The sequence below is a fragment of the Hylobates moloch genome, unplaced genomic scaffold (assembly GCF_009828535.3).
Source record: "Hylobates moloch isolate HMO894 unplaced genomic scaffold, HMol_V3 SCAFFOLD_18, whole genome shotgun sequence".
NCBI classification, from domain to species: Eukaryota; Metazoa; Chordata; class Mammalia; order Primates; family Hylobatidae; genus Hylobates; species Hylobates moloch.
In genome coordinates, this window is record NW_026652293.1 from 7,422,351 (window position 1) to 7,449,998 (window position 27,648).

The 27,648-nt window shown below is 44.2% G+C and overlaps 1 protein-coding gene across 10 annotated transcripts in view; it reads right to left on the reverse strand.

Moving 5' to 3' along the window:
• The window catches only part of SRGAP2 (SLIT-ROBO Rho GTPase activating protein 2), a 257,767-nt gene that overhangs the window by 34,878 nt on the left and 195,241 nt on the right, over nt 1-27,648 (reverse strand). For 9 of the 10 annotated variants that reach the window (XM_032136804.3, XM_032136803.2, XM_058430477.1 and 6 more), the window contains exons 9-13: nt 24,975-25,076; nt 23,751-23,948; nt 13,672-13,756; nt 10,277-10,304; nt 8,406-8,430 (exon numbers count right to left, since the gene is read on the reverse strand). In XM_032136804.3, coding sequence (XP_031992695.1) covers nt 8,406-8,430; nt 10,277-10,304; nt 13,672-13,756; nt 23,751-23,948; nt 24,975-25,076 — 438 coding nt within the window. Of the gene's footprint in view, nt 1-8,405; nt 8,431-10,276; nt 10,305-13,671; nt 13,757-23,735; nt 23,949-24,974; nt 25,077-27,648 lie in introns of those variants that run through there. The other variant, XM_058430479.1, reaches the window with a different exon arrangement.

Below are 27,648 nucleotides of genomic sequence, written 5' to 3' on the forward strand. Positions count from 1 at the left end.
GTTCTTTCCCCTAGCTTCTGCTACAGCCATGCTGGCCACGTTTCTGTTCTGCAAAGTCCTCCTTTGCCTCGTGGCTTTGCATGAGCTGCTACTGCTGGGGGTATGTTCTCCTCAACCCTGATTGTGACTCCAATGTGTGGATGTGAATATTTGTTGGCACTTGTCACCACTACTTCTACTACTACTACTACTACTACTACTACTACTACTACTACTACCGCTCAAACTTCACAAGACAGATCCTATGTCAATTCCTGGGTGGTGTCCAGGGTTGACCATGATGCTCTCACATAAGAGGTGCTCAATTATTCTCAGTTGAAGGTAGCAGAATGAACCAATGGGAGCTTCAGAAAGAGGATTTGTTTGGTATAAAGGTAAGATAGAAAAGAAAAACTAACTCTAAATAGTGGGGACTAACAGGTACTAAGCAAAGAAGCAGGCCTCCCAGATGTCAATCTTTGCTCTGTTGTTTTGCTTCACAATCTGGCTCATGTCACTGAACTTTTTTGGGCCTCAATTTGCCTTCTACAGACTGGGGAGGGAACTGGAGGCAAGGAGAGTAATATTTCCTATTAACACATGAACATTAGTGCCTACCATTTATAGAGGAATTTAAAGAAGTGTGAGGCCATGTACTAAGTCTTTTAGATGGACTGGTGCTGGTAACAATCCTATGGAGTATATATTATTATTATTATACTCATTAAATGAAAAAGTGAGGCCAGGTGTGGTGGCTCACACCTGTAATCCCAGCACTTTGGGAGGCCGAGGCCAGCAGATCACTTGAGATCAAGAGTGTGAGACCAGCCTGGGCAACAGACTCTGTCTCTACTAAAAATAGCCTGGTATGGTGTTGCACACCTGTGGTCCCAGCTACTTGAGAGGCTGAGGTGGAAGGACTGCTTGAGCCCAGAGGACAGAGGTTGCACTGAGCCAAGATCAAGCCACTGCACTCCAGCCTGGGTGATGGAGCGGGACCCTGTCTCGAAAAAGAAAAAGAAAAGAAAAATGAAGAAATGAAGGCTTAGTGAGGTTAAGTAGCTGCTATGGTCACACAGCTGGCAAGTGGCAAAACCAGGATTCAAACCCAGGCAATTTCCCTCGGAGACCTAACACTTTGCCACTACCCATACTGTAACCTAGGCGTTCTGCAAACATTGCCAGGTGTGCATACCAAGTATTACTCAAAACTAGTAGGGTTTTATTTTATATATACAATTTTTTTTTTTTGAGACGGAGTCTCGCTCAGTCGCCCAGGCTAGAGTGCTGTGGCGCGATCTCAGGTCACTGCAAGCTCTGCCTCCCGGGTTCACGCCTTTCTCCTGCCTCCGCTTCCCGAGTAGCTGGGACTACAGGCGCCCACCACTATGCCTGGCTAATTTTTTTGTATTTTTAGTAGAGACGGGGTTTCACTGTGTTAGCCAGGATGGTCTCAATCTCCTGACCTCGTGATCCACCCATCTTGGCCTCCCAAAGTGCTGGGATTACAGGCATGAGCCACCACGCCCCGCCTATTTTATATTTTAAATTAATTTATTGCTTTTAGAGATAGGGTTTCCCTCTGTAGCCTAGGCTGGAGTGCAGAGGTGTGATCATAGCTCAATGCAACCTTGAGCAAATAGTCTCAAGTGATCCTCCTGCCTCAGCCTCCTGAGTAGCTGGAACTACAGGTACCCACACCACACCCAGCACATTTTTATTTTTTCATAGAGGGTCTCGCTATGTTGCCCAGGCTGGTCTCAAACTCCTAGCCTCAAGTAATCCTCCTGCCTTAGCCTACCAAAGCGCTGGGATTACAGGTATGAACCATCGTGCCTGGCCTAAACCAGTAGGGTTTTATAATGCAGCTGAATGTACAATTATTCAGCTGTGTGGAAGAAAGAGATCAGGGAGAGGGGACCGAACTTGACTAGAAAGGGCTTTAGATGTTCAGGACAGAGACTGGACTGTCAAGTGCGATGGATCTGTGTAGCTTCTGCCTGTTTGACAGGTCTGCGTGGATCCCTCCCCTAGCTCTGAATTTGCCACTGTAGCCATAGGGTTTGGCCACTATTAGGCAAGCAGCTGGGTGTCACAAAAAAGTCAGGCTGAGAGAAAAGCTGGCTTAGCCTCTACCTCTCAAGCTTTCTGGGAACCAGGGACGATGCCAAAGGGAGTACTGTATGTGCCAAGGTGGAGCTGGTGTCAGGATGGTTGCAGCGACCCAAATGCTCATCTTCATGACCCCCAAACCCACCTGCTTCCTCCAGCTTTCCAGCTACAGAAGCCGGTGTCTGCCCTCTTGTCGGCATTACCGACTGGCCAGTTAGGCTAGGGTGATCTCAGGGGAAGAATCTTTGTCTTCTCTTCCTTATTCTAAGGAAGAAACTGGGTTCCACTATAAAAATGCCAAAAAAAGCTCAATTTGGGGGAAGTCTTTTTATGTTTACAGACTTCTGTTATTACATTTCTCATAAATAATAGCAGCAGAAGAATGAAACTAGAGCCCTATCTCTCACCATATAGAAAAACAAATCAAAATGGATTAAAGACTTAAATGTAAGACTTGAACTATGAAATGACTAAAAAAAAAAAAAAACCAATGGGGCAATGCTTCAAGGATACTGGTCTGGGCAAAGATTTTTTGAGTAAGACCTCAAAAATATAGGCAACAAAAGCAAAAACAGACAAATGGGATTATCTCAAGCTATAAAGCTTTTGCAGAGCAAAGGAAACGATCAACAGAGTGAAGAGACAACCTAAGGAATGGGAGAAAATATTTGCAAACTATCAATCTGATAAGGGATTAATAACCAGAATATATAAGGAACTCAAACAACTCAATAGCAAAAAACGAAACCATCTGATTAAAAAATGGGCAAATGATTTGAATAGGCATTCTCAAAAGAAGACATACAAATGGCCAACAGGTATGTGAACAAATGCTCAATGTCACTAATCATGAGAAATGCAAATTTTTAAATAATCTCACCCCAATTAAAATGGCAATTATCAAAAAGTGAAAAAATAACAAATGCTGGCAAGGATGCAGAGAAAGGGGAATGCTTGTATACTGCTGGCAGGAATGTAAATTAGTACAGCCACCACAAAAAAACAGTATGGAAGCTCCTCCAGAAACTAAAAATAGATCTACCATATGATCCAGCAGGCCCACTGCTGGCTATAGATCCAAAAGAAAAGAAATCAGTATATTGAAGTATCAGTATAAGTGCACTCTCACGTTTATTGCTGCATTATTCACAATAGCTGAGATATGGAAGCAACCTAAGCGTCCATCAATGGGTGAATGGGTAAAATGTGGTATATATACACAATGAAATATTATTCAGCCATAAAAAAGAATAAAATTCTGTCACTTGCAGCAACATAGATGGAACTGGAGGACACTGTGTTAAGTAAAATTAGCCAGGCACAGAAAGATAAATACAGCATATTCTCACTTGTATGCGTAAGCTAAAAAATTTGATCGCATGAAGGCAGAGAGTAGAATGATGGTTTCCAGAGACTGGGAAGGGTAGTGGGGAGTGAGGGGTTAAGAAGTGAGGTTGGGCCGGGTGAGGTGGCTCATGCTTGTAAACCCAGCACTTTGGGAGGCTGAGGCCAGCGGATCACCTGAGGTCAGGAGTTCAAGACTAGCCTGGCCAACATGGTAAAACCTTGTCTCTACTAAAAATACAAAAATTAGCTGGGTATGGCAGTAGGTGCCTGTAATCCCAGCTACTCGGGAGGCTGAGGCAGGAGAATTGCTTCAACCCAGGAGGTGGAGGTTGCAGTGAGCCAATATTGCGCCATTGCACCCCAGCCTGGGTGACAAGAGTCAAACTCCATCTCAAAAAAACAAAACAACAACAACAACAAAAAAGAAGTGAGGTTGGGCAGGGCGCAGTGGCTCATGCCTGTAATCCCAGCACTTTGGGAGGCTGAGGCAGGCAGATCACCTGAGGTCAGGAGTTTGAGACCAGCCTGGCCAACATGGCGAAACCCTGTCTCTATTAAAAATACAAAAATAAGCCAGGTGTTCTGGTGCGCGCCTGTAATCCCAGCTACTTGGGAGGTCGAGGCACGAGAATCGCTTGAATCGGGGAGGCAGAGGTTGCAGTGAGCTGAGATCGCACCACTGCAGTCCAGCCTGGGCAACAGAACGAGACCCTGTCTCAAAAACAAAACAAAACAAAAAGTGAGGTTAGTTAATGGGTATAAAAATATAGTTAGATAGAAGAAATAAGTTCTAATGTTTGATAGCACAGTAGGATGATAATAGTTAACAATAATTTACTGGACATTTCAAAACAGATAGAAGATTTGGAATGTTCCCAATACACACACACCAAAAAATGATACATATGTGAGGTGCCAGATACCCTAATTACCCTGATTTGGTTATTACAAATTGTATGCATGTATCAAAATATTACATGTACCCCATAAGTATGTACAATTATTGTGTATTAATATAAATTATTAAAAATAGTAGCAGCAGTGATAATGAAGATAGTGATATGAGTGTTTGCATAGCTTTGTTGGTCCTAGGTTTATATATTATGACCTAGAGAGAGGAAAGCTGGAAAGCTTACAGGCTACTGGATTCAACAAATTGTGTGAGTACAAAATTTGGCCTGCAGGAAATGGAATATCAGTGGTAGTTAAAGGTAAGTACGAAGGGTTGGCAGGAAACAGGGCAAGAAAAATATTAACCTGCATGTCCGTGGTTACCAGCAGCACTCACATGCAGCCCCCAATGGATAATCTGTGGCAGGCAAGGGTGGGCTACAGATGACCTGTCCTACTGCACAAGCATTTTTCTAGTCCCCACTGCTCCAGTGGAGTCTAAGAGTCCAGCAGGAGCACAAAATGGACAAAGTCACAAAGGCTTTGAATGCTCCTGCCATCCTCCTCGCTCCTTGTAATGTTTCTGAGCTATTAATTAATTTCCCTGGGATGTGCCTGTGCACTCCTGTGGTGCCACGAAGACCTGCACTTCACCACTGCCTTTGCAAAGAGTTGACTGAGTTTATTTTATTTTATCTTATTTTATTTTGAGACAGAGTCTCTCTCTTGTCACCCAGGCTGGAGTGCAGTGGCACGATCTCGGCTCACTGCAACCTCCGCTTCCCAGGTTCAAGTGATTCTCCTGCCTCAGACTCACAAGTAGCTGGGATTACAGGTGCCCATCACCACGGCTGGCTAATTTTTCTATTTTTGGTAGAGACGGGGTTTTACCATGTTGGCCAGGCCGGTCTCGAACTCCTGACCTCAGGTGATCTGCCCATCTCGGCCTTCCAGAGTGCTGGGATTATAGGCGTGAGCCCTGACTGAGCAGTGTCTACGTTTTCACGTACTATTCGTCTCTTCCTTTCTCTTTCTCTTCTTCCCTCCTCCAACGTTAGAAATCCTTGTCAGTTTAATTCCTTCATACACTTTTTTTTTTTTTTTGGTAATGAAATCTTAGGGTTAGAAGGGGCCTTTAAGGAATGAGGCCAAATTCTCATCCAATCAGATTAAGGGAACTTCAAACCAAAAGTAGAGGGAGAAAGGTAGGGCCTAAGTTGGAAAACATAGTAAAGCAGTGGTCCAGTGATTTGCAGGAGAAAACAATCAGAAAGGGCCGGGCGCGGCGGCTCACGCCTGTAATCCCAACGCTTTGGGAGGCCGAGGCAGGTGGATCACTTGAGCTTAGGAATTCGAGACTAGCCTGGGCAGCATGGTGAAACCCGGTTTCTATAAAAAAAAAAAAATACATAAGTTAGCCAGGCGTGGTGGTGTGCACCTATAGTCCCAGCTACTCAGGAGGCTGTGGTGGGTACACTGCTTGATCCCAAGAGGTGGAGGCTGCAGGGAGCCGAGATCGTGCCACTGCACTCCAGCCTGGGTGACAGAGCCAGACCCTGTCTCAAAACAAAACAAAACAAAACAAAAAAATTGGAAAGGTGGCCAGAAAATCTGTGAATATGCATTATCTGGCATAATTTCACATGGGTAAGAGGGTTAGAGTTTTTCTTAGGTACTTATTTGTACTACATTTGTTAATTTTCATTTTTACCAAGGGAGAAAATACAAATCTTGACAACAGATTATATGTGAGTAATGATGAAAAAAGCATCAAAGGTAAGATTTGGGGCCTCAGAGACTGTGAAGAATGGAGTCCCCCTGAACACAAACAGAGAAGTAAGGGGAGGGGCTACGCAAATCAAAATGTGATGGGGGATGGTGAGATTGATGCTGAAGGTAGAAGGTGCTATCACAACTTTCAAGCACTGAGGAGCTACTCATTGGACTCAAAAGGACAGCACTATAGAACAAAAGAATGCTTAGGGAAGAAGAGAAAGATTCATCTAAGGGAACAAGAGAGACAAGGGAAAGAATATAGAGAGACATCGTGAGAGGACAGAGCCCTGGAGAAATGCCTCAATTTAGAGGAATGGAGAAAGACCAACAAAGAAGATACGAAGTCATGGCCAGGAGAGAAATAATGCTGAGGTTACAGGAAGCAGGGAAGGTCTGGAAGCAGCAGTGGGACTGTCTCTTTTTTAAAAAAGGTCTGGGATGGTTTAAATCTAGTCTTCGACAGGGTCAAAAATGACTGGAACCCATTAAGGACCCTCAAAAATAAAAACTACTAGCTTCTTCCTCTTGTTTGCCTGATTTGCCATAAACAAACAATTATTTCCTTGTTACTTATACAAGATTACTCAACTTCCAAGTAACTTACTATCTATTTTATCTTCCTGACCATCTTAGGAAAACTTCTTGCTGATCCACTAGTAGATATGAACTGCTAGAGAGAAACTGGGGCAGCAGAATGAAAACAAGGTCTTTATTTGATTGGGGATTTTGGTATATCCTGTAACTCCTATGCAAATCTAGCACCAGGCAAATACACTTTGCCTGCAACTGCTTAGGTGCAGCAGGATGCAAACCAGATGGGTGCTGTTCCCCTCCAACGGTGAGCCCAACCAAGGGCACATTATCACCTGCCAAACTGATGTCTCTGGCACTCCTGCAGCCACAGTGGAGGCTGCAAACCCCTTGTAAACATGCTCCAGCTATAAGCAAGATGCCTGGTTTCAGCCCAGGAACTGAAAAGAACAAACTTCAAGTTCATTTCTTCTCTTAGTGTTAAAGGGAAAATGGCTTGCTCCCTCTGCAAGATATGCACCCATTAATTTTAAATGCACTAAATTATCTCTAGAAGTCACTCCATTCCTCTCTAGTTCTAAATGAAATTATGGAAGAAAGAGGAAGAAGAAAGAAATAGAGGAAAAAGAGGGAGGAGACTTGCAATTAAATTTTTATAATTTAAAAAATGTGTAATTGCATCTGATGGCATACTTATTAAGATGAGATTCAAAGTAGAGAAGGGGAAAATAGTGACAGCAAAGCTGAGACAAGCGAGGCCTGTATCATCCAAGTTCCCCAGCTTAATGGTCCACCCCGTCAGAGCAGTCAGATGAGCTGAAGAAATGCCGGGGCTGCCGACACCATAGAAACCATGCGTCCTCTTTATTCGATTATCTCCCTGTGGCTAGAGCCACTGAGAATTACCCAAAATGATTTTTTAAAGCCTGGATTAGCTTTCCCCTGAGCAGACACAAAGATATTTCTGAGCTCTCTCCACTCGCCCTCCCTGCTGTCTACTGCATAGCTGTTATGAGCTTAGGGGACATAAAATCATTTCAGTATTTGCCATAAAGTATAATTAGGAAGTCAATTTTGCTACTGCAAAAATACTTCAATTAATTTTTTTTAAACAAGCACAAGTGCTGTTTAGATTATCCATTGATGTGGATTATCCATGCCACTGCTCTCTAAGATCCCTCCTAATATGGGTAATGAGAGCTGGCTGCCCAGTGGCAGATTTTAATACAACACTGAAGATCATGCACCAAATTGCAGAGTTGAACGGCTCTTGCCTATCGTTCCTAGACCAGACTTAATCTTCGCATTGTTGGCATGTCTTAGGAATCCATCTAGAATGACTACGCCACCAGAAACAATCAAACAAAATCTGCCAACTTAAAGCGAGATTGTCTGGTCTAGCTAATTAGGTGCTGTGAGTTACTGATATGTTAGCACATACGTAGGAAGTGTCAGGCCTCTTTTGTGGTCTTGGAAAAGGATGCCATGGGCAGTTCTGGAACAATCTGCACCAATGAAACCAAACCCTTAGTATGCAAGAGGATAAATGACTAGAAAGGAGAGGGACAAGTCAAAAAGACTACGGCCACTCCAACTAGTTACATCAATGACATTGCCACAACATTAAGTATACTATGACTAAATGATACGTTGCAAATGCACGCATGAAGTCAGAGGTGTCTGTCCTGCACACAGTGGCGCTCAATAAATGCCCGTGGGATGGACTATATTTTCAGGCCAGACCAGCCTGGCCCTGGTTGGGCCCTTACCTGTTTCCTCACAGTTGAGCTGCGCCTGTGACCAATCCCGCCGAATCAGAGTGGACCAATCCAGCAACAAGGAAGAAAAAGAGAAAATTGGGACGAATGAGATAAACAATCACTCTTAAACCCAGAAGTAAAGTTTTTAATAATTAAAAACAATCTGTGTGGTGGCTAATGAAACATGTGACATTACTCAGTTCAGTCCCAGAAATGGCTAAGAGACTTGATAAATTACTTCCACGATAAAGCCTACTAAAGCTCTTTTTTTCACAAAAGCACAGACGTCCCTGCTTTTAATGTCTACCACTACTCAAAATTAGAATAGGAGAGGACTGGTTCAATTTGCAGTAAAATATATTTGGGTTAGACAATAAGAAGATTTTTTTGTGTGCTAGGAGACACTGGGAAACACCAAGGGATGCTTTTTGTTTTGTTTCTCTAGGAAATCCTTAAAGATCGCTATCTTTACAGGGAACAATTTTTCTGGATTTAGAGTGTAGAACATCTAGTTTGGAAAGAACCTTGAGAATCCTCTTGGTCAATGTTTTCCAATCTGTGTTTAGCCTCAGAAGCCTCTTCTCAAAGGGAATCTGACTCAGAGGCACAACACCCAAACCAAGGAGGCCAGGGCTGTCCTGCTGAGTGAAGGATGGGACCAGAGCCTGGTTGCTGGTCATCGCTCTGCCCCTGCCACCAGGCCACTCCTGAGGAACCCCTTTGGAATCCTAGAGCTCTTTGAATCTAGTGGAGTGCTCTGGTCTTATAGAAGAGGAAACCAGAGTTCAGAGAGGGGAAAAGAGTGGCCCAAGGTCTCACAGCAAAATAACTCAGCACCGGGAAATTCAACTCAGCTCTTTTCAGTCCTACAGAGACTTCCACAGACTCAGGAGCTCAGGTGAACTTACAGTAAGACTCTAACACCAAAAAGATATGTTCCAGAGAATACCATTATCCTGGTTCCCTCCAGTCATCAAGACTGGTATATTAATGGGATCTTTACTGTAATTCACAATGACAAAACAATGAAAGCCAAATGAAGCTATCTCCAAATAATGGGCCTATAATTGTAAATGGCCTCATGATTATTATGCGTTTTGGCAGATATAAGTGGTTGATATAATGGGCTAACCCAGGGTCTCTAAGGAGTCCAACCCATTAAAGCCCCTTCTCTAGTTAAATCAGCACATTTCTAGGCATCTAAGAACTGTTGGATGAATGAATACCTTGCTCTCTGACAGCTCACAAATTTTCTCATAGCAGCACCGTGACTGAGAGGGAAAATATTTGGCTGGGGTGGAGGAGGAAGGGGAAGGTGGGGAAAGATTGGGAGGGGTGCATACTTGTACATCAGGCAAATATTTCTACCAATACTCTTTGGCAAGCCAATGCAATGTAATATTTCATTATCCAGCAACAGTCACTACTAATTAGGGGCTGCCTTCTTTTCTGGGCATAAAAAAAAAAAAAAAATCAAATGCCATCTCCTGATCTTCTCTCTCTGGGTCAGAGACTCCCCAAAGCCCCTATGTTGAAATCTAGCAGCTAAGGTTAGGTTACCAGAATCCTCTACAGTTGAATGTTTATGTTACTTGCAATTCAGTGGCGTTTGGGGGTCTCCGGGACAATTTCAGCAAATGATAACCCCTTTCACTCAGTTCTGCTTAGCTCCTTCTCCAAGTCCCAGAAAACCCCATTTCTATCTGAGATCAGATGGGGTCAGTAAGGCAAAGGCAAGTAAACAAACCCCGCCCCAGGCCATTGCTTTGTAAAGTCATTCAATGCCTTTACAACTCAACTCCTTGGCTCTCTCCCAGACTAAGACTGCTCTACCTCCCAGGCCTCTATCACTTCCCAGACCTGTCCCAGGCCACACTCACCTGGCTAGACTGCAATCTGTCCGCTGACCTGTTGGAAACACAAAGGCAAAAAGCATTATGTTAAAGGAGAAGGGGTGGAGGGAGACCCACTCCTACTAACTACCACACCTATCTCCCCTAGACAGCCACAGTATAACAGTGTGTGGCAAAAGAGAGGAGAGGGAGAGAGAGAGACAGAGACAGAGAGAAAGAAGAGAAAGCACCAAGACCCTCTTTCTGGGCAAGAACTGTTTCTGATGCTGATTCCCAGTCCAGGTCAGTTCCCCTAAACCTTAGGGCCAATTCTGCTTCCCAATGGGAACATAGAGATGGAGGCAGTGGAACAATAGCAGCACAGATCATACTTAATAAATTATTAGAAGCCCTCCCAGAGATGAAATTCAGCTTCTCTTACGTTGGATGTGTGTGCGGTGGGGTGGAAGGCCAAGTTTACTTGCTCCTGAGTATATGAACACACACACACACACACACACACACACACACACACACACACACAGTTGGAGGCTGCGAGAACAAGAGGAGTTGTTTGCGGGAGAGAACAGAGAAGATACGGATACTCTAGCTTTAGATTCATAGTAAATTCTCCTGTTAGGTTTGACTGAGGTGGCAAGGGAGATGGGAGATACAGTGTTGATACTGCTAGCAAATCATGGTTCTCAATCCAACAGTGGGCCTTAGGAGTTTAATGGGGGTCATTACTAGCTTTTAAAAAATATGAAACTGAAAATCTTCAAGTTCATGAGAAGTATTCTCATGTTTTAAAAAAATATACATGCATGTCTACATGGGAAATAATGTAATATATATTGCTTTCTTTGGGTCCACAGTTAATGAAGCTTGATCTGTTTTAGATCTGCATTATTTAAACCAGAGGCAAACCCTAGCAGGTGCTGAGCTGGGGGAAGTAAAAATCAGCTCCCACACTCCTCCCTATCCGAGCTCCTGCAAAGGCAACTCCAAGGGCTGGGGGAGGGAGGGCAGGGCATTTCCTTGCCTTTAAAGGTTGGTAATTGTTGCTTACAGTTCAGCTCATCTTGAGCAACGCCATCCCCCACCCCTAACTGTCTCTCATTACCAAAGGCTCAGCTCTTACGTGCAAAAATATTATTCTGAGCCATTATTTTCAACATCTGTTCCATTTCCATTCTGGAATATTCATACACATCAATTATCCCTCTATGGCAAGAACAAGGGGCTCCTGCATCTTGGTGACAAATACATTCAGAAGGCAGGGACGTGATGACTTGCACACAGAAAGATTTACAGTTTTTTTTTTTCTTTATTGCTAGAACTTGTCATCTTTAGATTAAGGCAATTTGCAGCACTAATGAATGGTCAGCCTTCATCCCTCCATAGTAGCACATTTGGTGCATAAATGTGTGAGTAAAACCATTCACTCACACACAAAAACGTGAGCGCATATGAATGCATTTGTATGACCTCAAGGCCCTGCTCTGTCTTACTTACGGACTATGCTTAGACTGTCTTGATTCTCCATGGAGCGATCTGATAACCCATGAGTAAAGATTTTCTATAAGCAAAGTTTGGCCCTCCATGCCCAAACTTGCTTAGTCTGAGTCCTTTTGGTGGTGAGGAAGAAAGAATAGAAATTATCTAACAGGCTTTCTTCACATAAAAGAAAATGCCTTAAAAGTCATAAGATTGGGCTGGGCCTGGTGGCTCATGCCTGTAATCCCAGCACTTTGGGAGGCCGAGGCCGGCAGATCACCTGAGGTCAGGAGTTTGACACCAGCCTGGCCAACATGGTGAAACCCTGTCTCTACTAAGAATACAAACAAATTAGCCAGGTGTGGTGGTGGGCACTTGTAATCCCAGCTATTCGGGGGGCTGAGGCGGGAGAATCGCTTGAACCTGGGAGGTGGAATTTGCAGTGAGCCAAGGTCACACCATTGCACTCCAGCCTGGGCGACAGAGCAAGACTCCATCTCAAAAAAAAAAAAAAAAGTCCTAAGATCAGCTAGGCATGGTGGCTCACACTTGTAATCCCAGCACTTTGGGAGGCTGAGGTGGGTGGATCACCTGAGGTCAGGAGATTGACACCAGCCTGGCCAACATGGCAAAACCCCGTCTCTACTGAAAATACAAAACTTACCCAGGCATGGTGGCACGTGCCTGTAATCCCAGTTACTGGGGAGGCTGAGGTGGGAGAATCCCTTTAATCTAGGAGGTGGAGCTGGCAGTGAGCCGTGATGGCACAACTCCACTCCAGCCTGGGTGACATAGCAAGACTCCATCACACACACAAAAAAAGTCATTAGGTAAAAGATTAGAGAAAACAATTAATCATCTGGGAAATCATCCAAGGCAGGAAAAGGACTGGGCAAAAAAGGTGGGTAGAAGGCTCTGGTATAATAAGAAGTGAGGCTCCAATTCCTGGGGCCAATGAGCCAAGGAGTATTGCACACTTTCCTAAACTTTGCAGTTTGTCTAAAGAGTGCTCAAGAATTTATTTTAAAATGTCAGATCTCTGTGTAAGTACAGGCTTACCTGTAACTGATGTTAGCACATATTCCCTGCAGCTTCTCCCTTCCTCTCCCTCCTATCTTTAAGTGAGGAGATTAGTGGGGCAGGGAGGAGGGGTGGGGCATTCAGAGGCATCCCCAACCTGGGATTCCCATTAATCATAGGATGCTGAGAGTTGGGCAGGAAATCTGGGCAGGGTGCCAAAAAAACCCTGGGGAAGCTTCTCTTTCAACCTCCACCTTCTGTTTGACAGTTGAGGAGAGAAAGTCCAGAGTGCCAGTCCAGTTCTCTGCCTTGCTACTTTCCAGGGTCTGGTTAAAATCATTCTATGAGACAAGACAGTCCATTCAGCACCATGGCCTCAGCATAGCCACAGGAGAGCGGGCTGCCACTTAAACAGCATTAGGAGCTTTCAAAGCAGAAGGAAACTGATGTTCTTTCTGGAAGCTATAGAAAGCAGCAGTCTGTCCATCCCCCCTGCATTTGAGGATTCTCTCCTCTCAGAGCAGCTGCATATCTCATCTCACAGCTCCCTACCTTCTTGCTCCAGTCTCAGTGCTGCCACAGAGGAGCTAGGAGTTTTAACAAAGTGTCTGGAGAATAAATAACCCCTCAGCCTCTCTACCCTAGTCGTGGCAGAGGAGGCGAGGGTGGAGGGAGTGGGTGGAGAGCAGGCACGCTCCATTTAAACAACTAGATGATACACGTTAGTGCTTCATTAAGCATTGGCCTTTCCCCATTACTCAAGCAGTCATTTGGGGTGTGTGCTTCCACATCAAACAAGCCAGGAAAAGAAAGGCATTCATATAACAAGATCGGGTCCACTTGGCTGAGGATGGAGGCGTGTGCTCAGCAAGAAAGCTCCAGCTGGCCTCACTGTCAAGCCTCCAGCAGAGGGTTCCCACACTCACTTTCTCCCAGGGTTTTCTGCAGAAGGTCATGCTTGGCTTGTAACTTGGTGATGAGGTTCCTGCCCTCCAGGTACTCTTTCATTTTCTGTAAGAGAGGAGGAGGAAAAAGAGCAATCAGACTCCGGAAGAAGAAAAAAAAATCACAGATGCTCAGCTGGACAATTCCCCTTTATAGAGGTCATTTGGTTTCTGACCCAATTTCCACCAGTCAATTTTTTAATTTCTTTAAGGCACTGATCATATGGGCAGCTGTTGATTTTCATGGTGGATTAATATCCTTCTCCAGGTTTTTTCTGGGAGTTCTATGATGGCCAGTATAAAGAAACTGTTTCCTAGAGCCCCTCTCCTGCAGTTTCACTGAGGAAGAGCAGGGAGGGTAGATGAACTTATTGAGCCCTGGTCTTCTTGGTGTGAGGACATACACCTGCTATCTGTCACCTCCACTGACATCCTGCCCCTCCCTGGCCCCTCGGCGGGAGGAGGGGGGGACATTCCATCACACCAGGAGCAGTGCCAATGGCAGGCTCAGTCCCTGCCTCAGCTGCAAGCCCAGGATGTGGAGCATCTTTGAGCCATATCCTCAACAGCTTCCTTCTCTATTCTGCATGGAGTCTTTATGGAAAGCTTCAGGTTTCTGAGCACTCAGCGGAAGGGGCTGACATCCCCTACCTGCATACACACATCCAGGTCCAAACACAAGATGAAGTTTTGGAAATGTGATCCCACCTGCTCTCACAGTCAAAATACGATTGCTGTGCTGCACTTTCAGATTTGTTCTCTCTCAACCCTCGTCTGCCCAGTGAGAGACCGTATGTCCCCAGACAATTCATTGAATCTTCAAAACAACCCTAGGAACTATCATCATCATCGTCATCATTTCCATTTTACACATGAGAGCACTGAGGTTTCGAGAGTTTAATTAAGTTGCTCAAGGCCAAACAGTTAGTGAGTGGTAAAGTTAGTATCCAAATACAGGCAGTTTGACAATACAGCATATGCTCTTAACCGTTATGACAAAATGCCCCATCCATCATGGTACAGAGCAGGAGAAGGAGAGAAGCAGAACTAAACTTCGTAGCGTTAATGCTCTATGCATGCAGCAACATAGCAGGTTTTAGAGCACTTCACCGTGTATTCTCTCATTTGACTCTAACAATAAATAACTGTATGGCACATAGGGAAGATATTATTTCCTTATTACAGATAAGATGATCTCAGGGGAGGGGATTACAGATAAGATGATCTCAGGGGAGGGGATTATGGATAAGATGATCTCAGGGGAGGGGAAGGTATCAAATAAATTGCTGATTGTTGCAAGCTAGCAAGTGGTAGCGTCAGGCCCAACCCAAGGCCTTTGGACTTTTAACACAGTATCTTTTCCACTCTCCTCCACAGCCTTTCTTGGGGTCTTAGTTTGCCTTGATCACCTCCTGCTGCAGTGGTTCATCCTCCAGATCAGGGGCTATCTGCCTATGTCTGAACTCAGAAGTCAAATGGCCAGGTTTCCCAAAGTGTGATCCGTGAATTACCGGTGATATGTGAGATCACTGAAGTAGTTAGGTGGATGCACTATTTTAAATGGTAATAGTTCTGTCTGTCTTTTAATGTATATTAAGTAAAACATATAATTATACATCAAACCTTTGATTTCATGGATTGCCACTTAGGATTAAGAGTGATAAAAAGAAAAGGTGAACAGAGCCAGGTGCGGTGGCTCAGGCCTATAATCCCAGCACTTTTGGAGGCTGAGACAGATGGATCACTTGAGGACAGGAGTTTGAGACCAGCCTGGCCAACATGGTGAAACCCCATCTCTGACAAAAAATACAAAAATTAGCCGGGTGTGGTGGTGAGTGCCTGTAATCCCAGCTACTCGAGAGGCTGAGGCGGGAGAATTGCTTGAACCTGGGAGGCGGAGCTTGCAGTGAGCCAAGATTGCACCACTGCACTCCAGCCTGAGCAACAGAGCAAGACTCCGTCTCAAAAAAAAAAAAAAAAAAGAAAAAGAAAAAGAAAAGAAAAGTGAACAAATGTGAGTTACTTTTACTCTATACTTTTCTGTACAGTGTGAACTTTTAACTAAGAGCTTGCATCTGATTCTCTCTCTTGTTTAAAAACAAAAGAAAAATCTGCTTTCTCTGGGATGCAGTCCCTAGCCCTCCCATGTTCACTCAGATGGTCCTGTGTGTACCATGCAAATCTCCATGACAGCACTTCTCACACGGCCCTGTCACAGAGGGTTTATTACTCATGTGTCTTTTTCTCCAGACTGCCTCCTCCCTATGGTCAGAGACCATGTCATTCATTATCTTTTGCATCCCTGATAGTACCACGCCTAGCAGATAGCAGATACTCAATAAATGCATGATAAATAAATGAATGAGCAGTCTTACTCTCCTCTGGGTAGACCCTTCCTCAGCAGTTACAAACCAAGCCCCTAGTGTGCCTGTACTCTCTAAATTAAAAATAAAACAAGCCAAAACCAAATCTTACACCAAATCATTTCTACTGCCTTATTCATGATCTATTCCCTCTGTCCCTTTATGCTTTTGCACAAGAACATCTGCAAGGAAAGAGGCTCTGTTGTCACCTTCCCTTTTCCATCTGCTCCAGATGCCAGCTCACCTGCTGTCATTCTTCCTGGGGTAATATCCAAATCCCCAACCAATGCCTAATTGTGGGTTTGGAACAGTGCTTTAGGGCCCAGAAGTGGAAAGCCTTCAGGAAATATCCATTGCCAACAACGCAAGCCTCAAAAGCCTCTCTCTTTGGAAGGTTATCCCAGGAGACTCTAAAGGTTTCCTAATGAGGAAAATTCACCAAGAAGCTGCAACCTTCAAAACAAGACCAGACTGGCTCAGAAAACGGCCACAGTTCTCAAAGGAGATGGATGCAGATTCCTTCCTCTCACTACTTGTGATTCCGGAAATCATTTTTTAAATTCATGTTCACAATTCATTAGTTAACTCTGGCTGTCACTTGATGAACCATTAAAATAAATAACAATCTGGTAAAGATGTATGATGGGTTACCTCTTTGGGTTCCATTAAATCCTGAAGGATCATAACTGTGTCAAGGTATGAACTGCATCCCTAATACTGGCATGGAAACCACAGTTGGGAGTTTTCCATCCAGGTAAGCCAGGTATGGAAAGGTAAAGGCATCTCAGAGTCTGCAGGCATGTTATTTTATTTATCACTCCCCCATCCCACCCACAAGTCAGCACTTATCCATATGAGAGACTCGCTGGGGATAAGTGACCTTGTCTTTAATTGGTGGAAGTGAGTTAGAAGGCTTCTGTTGCTGCTGAACAGACACACAGAGAAAGGAGCTGAGACCACTGAAGAACACAAGGGAAGAATAGGTGGTTTTTAATGACTTCTGGAGATCATGGGGGCCAGGAAAAGGGCTGCTTATAATCTCCAATCTCAAAATCCCTTCCTCGGGCAACGAGGATCACTCTCCTTATTTAGGGCATGTTCCAATATTAGGTAATTCTTTTTCCTTCCTTCACCAAACACCCAAAATCAAAGTGGCTACCTGGGGTTTTCCTCAATGAAGGGGCAAAAGAACAAGTAATATTTTATTCTAGGTATTCACCAAAATAAAATCAAGTTCCTAAAACACAGTCTGACCAGTGCCCACCCCCAACAACTTTCACACTTAAAATAATCAAAACTGAGAATTTCTTCAAAAAGTAGGAAGGGAGGCAAAGAGTCTACTGGGCATTTTGTTTAGTGCCATTGTGAAACTTCAAATCAGTTTTTATGATCTCATCAATTGATTTCCTAATAATTCCTAATTGGATATTAACTGTCAGCAGCGAGTTTTGTTTATTGAAAAGTATTAATATAATAACTTTTCTTTCTGTACATTCCCTCTTTTTTTTTTTTTTTTTTTTTTTTGAGACGGAGTCTGGCTCTGTTGCCCAGGCTGGAGTGCAGTGGCACGATCTCGGCTCACTGCAAGCTCCGCCTCCCGGGTTCACACCATTCTCCTGCCTCAGCCTCCTGAGTAGCTGGGACTGCAGGCGCCCACCATGATGCCCAGCTAATTTTTTGTATTTTTAGTAGAGATGGGGTTTCACCGTGTTAGCCAGGATGGTCTCGATCTCCTGACCTCGTGATCCACACGCCTCGGCCTCCCAAAGTGCTAGGATTACAGGCGTGAGCCACTGCGCCCGGCCCACATTCCCTCCTTGATAGACGTTTTAGTTGCATTAAAATGAAAAAGCATGAGTTGGAATATTCCAGTCCTACCACTTACTAACTCTTCTAACCTTGGGCAAATCATTTAACCCCCTGAGTCTTAGTTTTTCCATCTGAAAAATGAGAATACTATTTTTTTCACAAGGTTGGTGAGAATGAAATTGGATAATAAGCATTACTGTTAATAGCACAGGGCCTGGCATAGAGCAGGCACTCAAAAAGGTGTTCCTTATACCTGAATCACCTCCTCAGTGAACCTAAAAGCATCCCTTTCCTAAGCGTCTTTGCTTTGTGCTAAAATAAAAGCAGAATGAAAGCAGAAGGATTTGGGCCTTAAAAAAGTAGTAAGAGGCACTAGAATGCTTTTCAAATTTCATTTTTAAAAACCTCTTCCCTTTAAATACACTCTTACCATGGGGATATAAAACTAACTGGATGTTGCTTATGCCTTGGATTTAATCTGCGTGAACCCAAGACCCTAAGTATCCACTGCAGCAAGGCAGGAGGAGTGAGTACACCTACCCAGCCCATGCTCAGAGATACACAGATGTCACTATAGTGGCTGTTTCCCCACCATGCAGGCATGCTGACATTTCCCCTCCTCCCTGTCAATTTTTAAAATAGGAAACAGCTGTCAGATAGAATACATAATAGAGTAAACTTTAAATGGAGCATGTCTCCCCAGTTTAATTGACAGCACAGGGGCATTCACTCATTTGTACTCACTAGCACACGTTTACCAAGGGCCCGCAAGAGAATACCAGGATAAAAAGATCTCAGACCACAAGTTCCAAGTCTAGTGTCACTCAGTGCCCCAGTGGCCAAGGCATTGCCTCCTCTTCTATTACCTTCCCCAAACCTGTCCCTAAGAATTCAGACTGTTTAGCTTTGTTACTTATCAGCCATGATTCTTAACCCCTTCACTGCTCTATCCCCCATAAAAGAACCTAATTCTCCAACTCCCTATAAAAGGAAATACTTAGGCTGGGCACGGTGACTCACGCCTGTAATCCCAGCACTTTGGGAGGCTGAGGCGGGCGTATCACGAGGTCAGGAGTTCGAGACCAGCCTGGCCAACATAGTGAAACCCCATCTCTACTAAAAATACAAAAAATTAGCCGGGCGTGGTGGCGGGTGCCTGCAATCCCAGCTACTTGGGAGGCTGAGGCAGGAGAATTGCTTGAACCTGAGAGGTGGAGGTTGCAGTGAGCCCAGATTGCACCATTGCATTCCAGCCTAGGCAACAAGAGCCGAGGCTCGGTCTCCAAAAAACAAAGGAAATACTTAGGAAAATGCCAGCCTTATAAAGCTTTGGTAAACCTTGGCTAAACAGCGAGCATCACTGCCTATGAGGAGGGAATTTGTTAAACAAATGATGGCACATTCATACAGTGGTATTCTATCCAGCAATTCAAAAAGGACGCAGATCTTTTTGGACTAACATAAAAATAAGATCCAAGATAAATAATGTTAAAAAAGTGAAGAACTGTATAAGTGGAATACTTCTATATCTACTTCCATTTTCTTTCATTACATTTCTAATGTAATTTATCATATTAAAGGCTATTTACAGATACGTCAGTTGTTGTCCATGCATGGAGTATCTCTGGAAGGACACAGAAGAAACTGGTTTCAATCACCAGCAGAGGGGAGGGGAAAGAGGAGTCAGGAATGAAAAGAAACTTTATAGTACGTTTTCCTGTATACCCTTTTGAAATCTTTGCATCCTTTAAAAATATCGATTTTTAACAATCACAATAAAAAAGGCAACGGGTAAAAAGTAGACATTGCTGAACTATGTGTCATAAAAGATAAGCGATAAACACAAAGCCAAGAAGATCAGGAAACATGTCACCACTGAGGGCAAATAAGAGGCGAAAGTTGCTGAGCTGTTCCTGAGCCCTTCCCTTCACCTCTGCTTCTTCCACAGGGTGTAGAGAAGCAGCCTGTGGCCAGAGACCGTGCAACCAGAGTGGTGGGTCCAGCTTTTGTGAGCTACCCATCCTCTCTGGATTTACTGATTGATTGATTCATTGATCGATTGAGATGGAGTTTCACTCTTGTTGCCCCAGGCTGGAGTGCAATGGCACGATCTTGGCTCACTGCAACCTCCGCTTCCCGGGTTCAAGCAATTCTCCTGCCTCAGCCTCCTGAGTAGCTAGGATTACTGGCATGTGCCACCACGCCCAGCTAATTTTTTTGTATTTTTAGTAGAGACGAGGTTTCTCCATGTTGATCAGGCTGGTCTCAAACTCCCAGCCTCAGGTGATCCACCCGCCTCGGCCTCCCAAAGTGCTGGGATTACAGGTGTGAGCCACCACGCCTGGCAGATTTATTTATTTTTAAATCTTTCTTTCTTTTTTTATTTTAGGCAGAGTCTTACTCTGTCACCCAGGCTGGAGTGCAGTGACATGATCTTGGCTCACTGCAACCTCTGCCTCCCAGGTTCAAGTAATCCTCCCACCTTAGCCTCCTGAGTAGCTGGGATGACAGGCGCCTGCCACCACACCCAGCTAATTTTTGTATTTTTAGTGGAGACAGGGTTTCACCATGTTGTCCAGGCTGGTCTTGAACTCCAGGCCTCAAGAGAACCACCCGCCTCAGGCTCCCACAGTGCTGGGATTACTGGCATGAGCCACCAAGCCTCACCTCTTTTTTAATTTTTCAAATGCGAAGGTTGGGTTAGGTAGTTTTTTAAAATCGTTTCAAGTTTCTTAACTCCACAATTATTTTCCTGAGACTCTTGCAAGCAACTGATCTTTATAGGTCATGCCTCAAACTCCCAATTGATGTCATCTGGGCAGATCAGTCCAATGAGAGCCACAAGTGGTCAGAAAGCTTTCCTAGCAGCCCTCTTGGTCACTAGGCACACTACCTAGGAGTCAAGCTGTGACAAGAGACTGCTTCCTAACCTTCCAAAAGATAGGATCTTCCAGGATGTGCTGCTCTGATGTTTTTGAAGGGCATAGAGAAACACACGGGCAATGTTTGCAGAGGCAACAGACTAAAGAAAGCACATCTGTAGTTGTACTGGCTTTGTGTGGGTTGTATGGTAAACAGGTAGTCACCCTGCTTAATGTGGGTATCCCATTTTCCATAAATGTCTATTTCACCACCCCAAAAAGCCCCTTTATCATGAAATTAATCATCTGATGCACTTCAAGTACCAGTCACAAAAATGATGAACTCATATAGAATTCCACTGCTAGATAAGTCCAGACAAAAACTGTTACTGTTAGCCAAGGAAATTTGCACACAATTTTGATAAGTGGCACTAGAGCCACATAAGACAGAAAATGGGTTAGAGGACATCAACGTATTGAGACAGAAAGTGAAAGGGTGGGCAGGATTTGCGAGGTCACCAGTTTGAATATGGCCATTCCTGCTTTTACTAAAGGTCAATTTAGAATACAAATGTTACAGAATTCATTTAAAGCCAAAAAGCAATTCTGACAAAGACTGTCTTAAAATGCAAGATTTTTAGGCCCAAAATTTCTTACTTAACCTAAAAAATGGAAATCTTCACAATGTAATGAGATTGGGTCATTTAAATAGTGTTATATCTAAGCAGTCCAGACAGATCAGCTAAACAATCCTATTATTAAAAGCCTCTAGAGAGTGTTCAACAAGCTCCTTAGATAATGAAACTTGGGGCAGCGACACATCCCTCATTATAGTCACAAAGTTCTCTTAACGTGTGAGCCAGGTTATTGCGTTCATTTATGTTTTCCCACATGCTGCTCTTTCCTCAAGGAATGCGATTCTCCTCCCCGACTCCCTGCCTGGTTCGCTCATTCTTCAAGATCAAACATAAAAGTCACTTTGTGTGTGATGCTTCCCCAACTCCACACATCCTGGCTGCCATTCACGCACTAGTGCATGTATGCATTTTTACATTTTTTAAATTACAAAAATCAACCTATTATAACTGTTTAGATATATATGAAGTAAAAATGAAAGTTCTCCCTTTACATGACCCATCCCCCATCATTTCTCTCTTTATCTTATACTCTCAGCATTCCCAGCTTGTAGCACAGTGTCTGGCAATAGTAAATCCTCAAAAATGATCAATGAATAATTTAATAATGATTAATAAATAAATTAATGATGATGGTAAGATAAATTTTTAGCATTTATTGAATGCTAATTACAAACAAGGGAGTGTGTTAAATATTTTACAAAAATCAATGAATGAGCTAAAATGTCATTCTATTTTTTTGTATAGGTTTTAATATTTTACTCATAAATATGCTTAAAGAATATTATAATTATATGACTTAGATTGTAAAACAATATGTATAGCAGTATCCTATTTTTTAGAATAAAATTATAAATATGTGCTCACATATGTGTTTGTGCGTGCATAGAAAACAGATTAGAAAGGAATGTATTCTAACACCATTATGTCTAGATGGTAGAATTATGGACAATTTTTATTTCCTTCTTTTTGCTTCCAAATTTTATATAATGAGCATATTTGGCTTTGTGGTTTTTTTTTTTTTTTTTTTTGAGACGGAGTCTCGCTCTGTCGCCCAGGCTGGAGTGCAGTGGCACAATCGCGGCTCACTGCAAGCTCCGCCTCCTGGGTACACGCCATTCTCCAGCCTCGGCCTCTCCGAGTAGCTGGGACTACAGGCGCCCACCACCACGCCCAGCTAATTTTTTGTATTTTTAGTAGAGACACGGTTTCACTGTGGTCTCGATCTCCTGACCTTGTGATCCGCCCACCTTGGCCTCCCAGAGTGCTGGGATTACAAGCGTGAGCCACCGCGCCTGGCTGGCTTTGTATAATCATTTTTAAAAAGTTGTTTTAGAAGAATAGTACTGATATATCATTCCCTTTTAGCAGTTTTCTCTAGGATAAAAAATATGAGGAAGTCTGGGCCTAACTAATTAAAAAAACAGATTTCTTTAAAAAATGTTAGCAAATCATTAGTGTTCTTAATGGAGAAAGGGCAATGTTCAAAGAAGAATTAAACAAATCGTTCCAGTAGCAGGAAAAATTCAATTTGCTGCATGCAGACTATTTCTTGACTGAAAAGTTAATTCCTTTCATTCAGAATCAGTATGCATATTCACTGGCTATATTTCATCTCACATCTGCAAACTTAATTTTTCTTTTCTTGGTCATCAGAAGATTAGGAAATAAATTTTAGTCTAGGCAATAGATCCTACTTGGCAAGCTCAAAATAACTCAATTACTAAAAAGCAGCACACAAAGACCAGTAGCGACTTCCAAAGGATTGTTAACAATACTTAAAAAAAAAAAAAAAAAAAGAAAGAAAAGAAAAAAGGGTCCAACTGTCTAAAAGAAGACTAGAGATACATGAATAAGAAAATATGATGTTTTGGAATTATGTGCAAAATAGTAATGCTGCATATTACCCATCCTTTAAGTTTTAGCAATAACTAGAAAAAATAGTTTCCCAACAATAAAAGTTATAAAATAATGTCATCATACCACCTAGAAGAGATTATAGATTTTTATAAACAAAATATGCATTATCATGAATATTTGTATGTTCTTTCCAAGAACTAAAAGATGAAGTTCCCCTTTCAGGATCCCCTGTGCCTGAGAAGGAAACTTTCCAGTGAAAGCCTACTAGCTAGTTAAAAATTTCTTAAAAAAGAAAATCTTCTTAGTAGTATACTTGGGAGCATCCTTTCTCTTGGGGGGATCCCTGTTAGACATATACAACTTATAAATGTTTGCACCTTTAAGTGTAGGGATGGTCTCTGAGTATGCCCACATTCGTATCTAAGATATTCAACGCCTGTCCTTCAGACACTTAACAAGGACTCTGAGTTCCAAATCTCCCTTGAGTGCTGCAGTGCATGCTGACGCTCTTTAAAAGCCTAGCACTCCCTTACTGTGAAATAAAACTGCTCTGTCTCTTGCTGGTTGGCTCTCCTCTTAGCAATGCTGGGCTTGCTCATGAAGGTTTCGGAGACCGTGGACTTGACGGACTCCATGGAGTTGCTGTACTGGAAGCAGTCAGACACATCAAAGTCCTCGACAGTCACAATGTCCTGGATGGTTTGCAGGGTGGCCTCCATTGTCTTCTTTACCTGCCACGACAAGGGCCAACAGGATGCATGAAGGGTAGGTTGTAAAACAGCAGGTGATAGAGAAGCTTGAAGAGAGTGGGCTGGGGAAGGCCAGAGGATGCCATCAGAGTGTGCAGCTCTGTTTCCCACTGGACAGTGCTAAGTGAGAGGTAAACATCACGTGGACTCTGCTACAGCATGCTACTCTTTACAGTGAAAACCTAAAAGCCACTACAACCCTTCATGCTTATGTACTTGACCCAGATCTTTTAATGTTTACTTTTAAAATTTAATATTAGTATTATTATAATATTATATAACAATATTATAATAGAAGTGTTAAGGGAAAGAGAATAAAATAAATCTAAACCAACCCCCTCATACAAACAGCTAATTAAAATGTGTGATGGGCCTAGTATTGCAAAGCCCCAGGTTCTGTTTCATGACCTTCAACGAACTGATGAACTTGTTTGTTCATTTGCAAACTAAGTGACCTATCCCTACTTCTTCCTGATCTTCCTGCGGAAAGTAAGACTTACTGAGACACAAGGTAAGAAGCCATCTGAGCTCAACAGAAAGCTGGATCACCTGACCTTTTGAACCACTTTTTGAAAGCAAATACACTGAGCCCAGAAGAAACTCACCCTTTCCTAAGAGGATGGAGACGTTTGAAGTGTCAAAGTCAAAGGCCTCTGTTTGTTTGAACATGCTGGAAAAAGCTAGGCATGAGGAGGTGGTTTCAGAGACACAATACTGTTCACGTAGCTGCCAAGTGCCATTTTGATTAAATGTGTAGAGGGGAAAAAAAGCATTTCACAAAAGCTCAAAATAGAGCACAACCTTTGGCAATGCAAGAGCAACTTCCTGGAGTTCAAGGGCAGGATGTAGCAGAGGGGGAAAGTCCAGCCTACATTTGGCTAGGAAATGTTTGCGGCCGCCCGGACATTCTCTGCATGCTCCTTCCACCTGCTCCCAGATGGGCAGCAGCAAAAGTTTCAACAGGGAAACTAAGAGTGTGGCTTTGAGCCTCCTAAGGAAGAAACTCACCTCTTCGTTTTCAATCTTTAGAGTGGATAAGCGAGACTGCAGTTGTTGGCATCTCTGTACCAGCTCACTCTGGACAGGCTGCTGGGCACAGAGCTGGGAAGCCTAACAAAAGAAAGCAACACCAGGTCAGAAAGAGGATACAGTCCCTTTGGCAGTTCCAGGGTTCCCATTACTGGCAATGAAACTACCCATATTCAAGGTATAAGGCTCGTGGTTTCTATGTTGAAGCAAAACCCAAAGCCAACTTGCGTGAGCCTCTTCCAGGACCAAACAGTACATGAAAGGAATGGGTAGGGGGATCTGTTTGGAGCCCGGCAGGGGTAGGTCTATGTAGGGTCTGCAGCTCCATGGAAGGCTGAGGAGGCTGGAGAAGAGTGCCTTAGGCAGCCCCGGCTCCAGAAACACAATGCTTTGGCACAGTGAAGATTTCCTGCCGAAAGTCCAAGTGGCCACCTCTGTGGCCCCTCCCTCATCCCGCTTCATACACCAGAGTGAAAGCAGGAGAGAAGTGGGTCAGGAGGCTAACTTGCCACTGCTGGCAGCCAGCATGTGTTTACAAATCCAGGCCATGCATGAGAGCTCTGATTCAATGAGAAAGTGTGAAGCCACGAACAAGTTCGTCGCCTATGCTAGAGGGCCTGAGAGGGTATGGAATCTGAAGGAGCTTGGCATTTTCCAAAGAGCCATCATTTTACCCCAGGCCTTCCCTAGATCTGTAAGAGAGGAGTCTGACCTTCCCGCAAGGATTATTGCCAATTAGCTTTCCCCTGTGTGAAGGAATGGCTGCCCCACTGTCTCCTGTTGGAGATGTGGTTACGGGATGAGGTCATCCACAGTCCCCTGGATGACAGATGAGGAGCAGAAGGCTGAGAGAGTTGGGAGGCAGGACCCATGTGGAGACAGCTCCTGTCACCTTGTTACCGTTCGTCCTTTAGCCTCTTGTCTGCAGAGAGACATCTGGATAGAAATGGCCTCCTTCCTCCTCAGCAACGAGTGGGCACATTCACATGCCCACGGACCATTCCCTTGCTTGAAAAGACAAAACCTCTCTTCAAATGGAGGGGGCTGGGACTTGACCTTTTCCTCCATTGGCTTTTAAGCTGCCAACTGACTTGACCTCCTCCCCCAGCTGAGAGGCTGGCCTGAGCCAACTCTCAGATCCGAAGAGAGCTGACTTCACTCTAACTCTTGGATAAGCAGACACAATGGAGAAAGCTCAGTGGCCAGAACCGGTTAGCGCCAAGAGTGAAATTCTCTGGCTGCCTGATGTCACCAGTCAGGCATCCAGAGTCCCACAGCCTCTGAGGGCACCAAAAATGGAGCCAAGCACCTCCTCCTAGTACATCTGAGAGCACTTGGCATCAATTCATGTGCTGTACATCCCAGAACACCAGTTAGTGTGGGACCTTGGCCAATTTTAAGGCTTCCGGTCAAAACGCCACCCAATCTTTGGCCCTAGTTCAACAACTTCCAGGCAGCTCACTCCTGTTGCCTCCACAATCTGCAGACAACCCACACTGATGGGGATAGACTGGCTGCAGAGGCCAAGAATGACCCACCCTCTCATCTCTTTTTATTTTCACTCATATGAAGGCTAGGCTAGAATGCGGAACCTTCACAAGCTCCAGGACTGGTCCTGGCCCCTGCCTGGCTCAGCCACTGATCAGCTATATTACATAAAGGGAGGGCACTGGCAGAAGAGTGAGCTATTGATTTTTAAAGTAACCCAGACCTAGCAGAGAGGAATCATGGAGGGAAAAAACACCTCCAAGCCTGTTCCTTTAAGAAGTAGCAGAGCTGATGATGATGCATGCTTTGGCAGTGGTCCGCTACCAGGGTGCAAGGTAATACACTTCAGCTGCACTCTGGAGTATGGCAATAAGGCTCTGACAGGGGGAGGAGGGGGCTTGAGCACCCAGCATCTGGATTCCTCCTTTATGGAGACAAGCTGTTTGGCTCAGAAGGCAACTCAGTCACTAACACCAGAAAATGTATCATTTCACTCAGCTGGTCCCCAAGTTCCACTGATCACTGGGAAGGAACCTCAGTGACAGCTGGAGAAGGTGCTTGGAAGGCAAGTTTGACCAGAAGCCAGGGCAGGTGAGGAATGGGGCTTCCTGAGGCTTGGTGACACCCCTTCCCCCAATTCTTTTTTTTTTTTTTTTGAGACGGAGTCTTGCTCTGTCGCCCAGGCTGGAGTGCAGTGGCGCAGTCTCGGCTCACTGCAAGCTCCGCCTCCCGGGTTCACGCCATTCTCCTGCCTCAGCCTCTCCGAGTAGCTGGGACTACAGGCGCCCGCCACCACGCCCGGCTAATTTTTTGTATTTTTAGTAGAGACGGGGTTTCACCGTGGTCTCGATCTCCTGACCTCGTGATCCGCCCGCCTCGGCCTCCCAAAGTGCTGGGATTACAAGCGTGAGCCACCGCGCCCGGCCCCCTTTCCCCCAATTCTAATTGCACACGCTGCCATCTCACTTCTCCATCTGTTCAGACACTGACATTTCCTAAGCCACAGCAATGGAAATGAACTGTAAATGGTTTGATTTTCCCCAAGAAGGAAAGGAAGGAAACCAACTCCACATTTCTATCTCCAGGACAGCGTCTCACTCTCCATAGAGGCCGACTGATGATAGCAAATCCTCTGGTTCCACTGCCACAGTTGTCATTCTGGAGC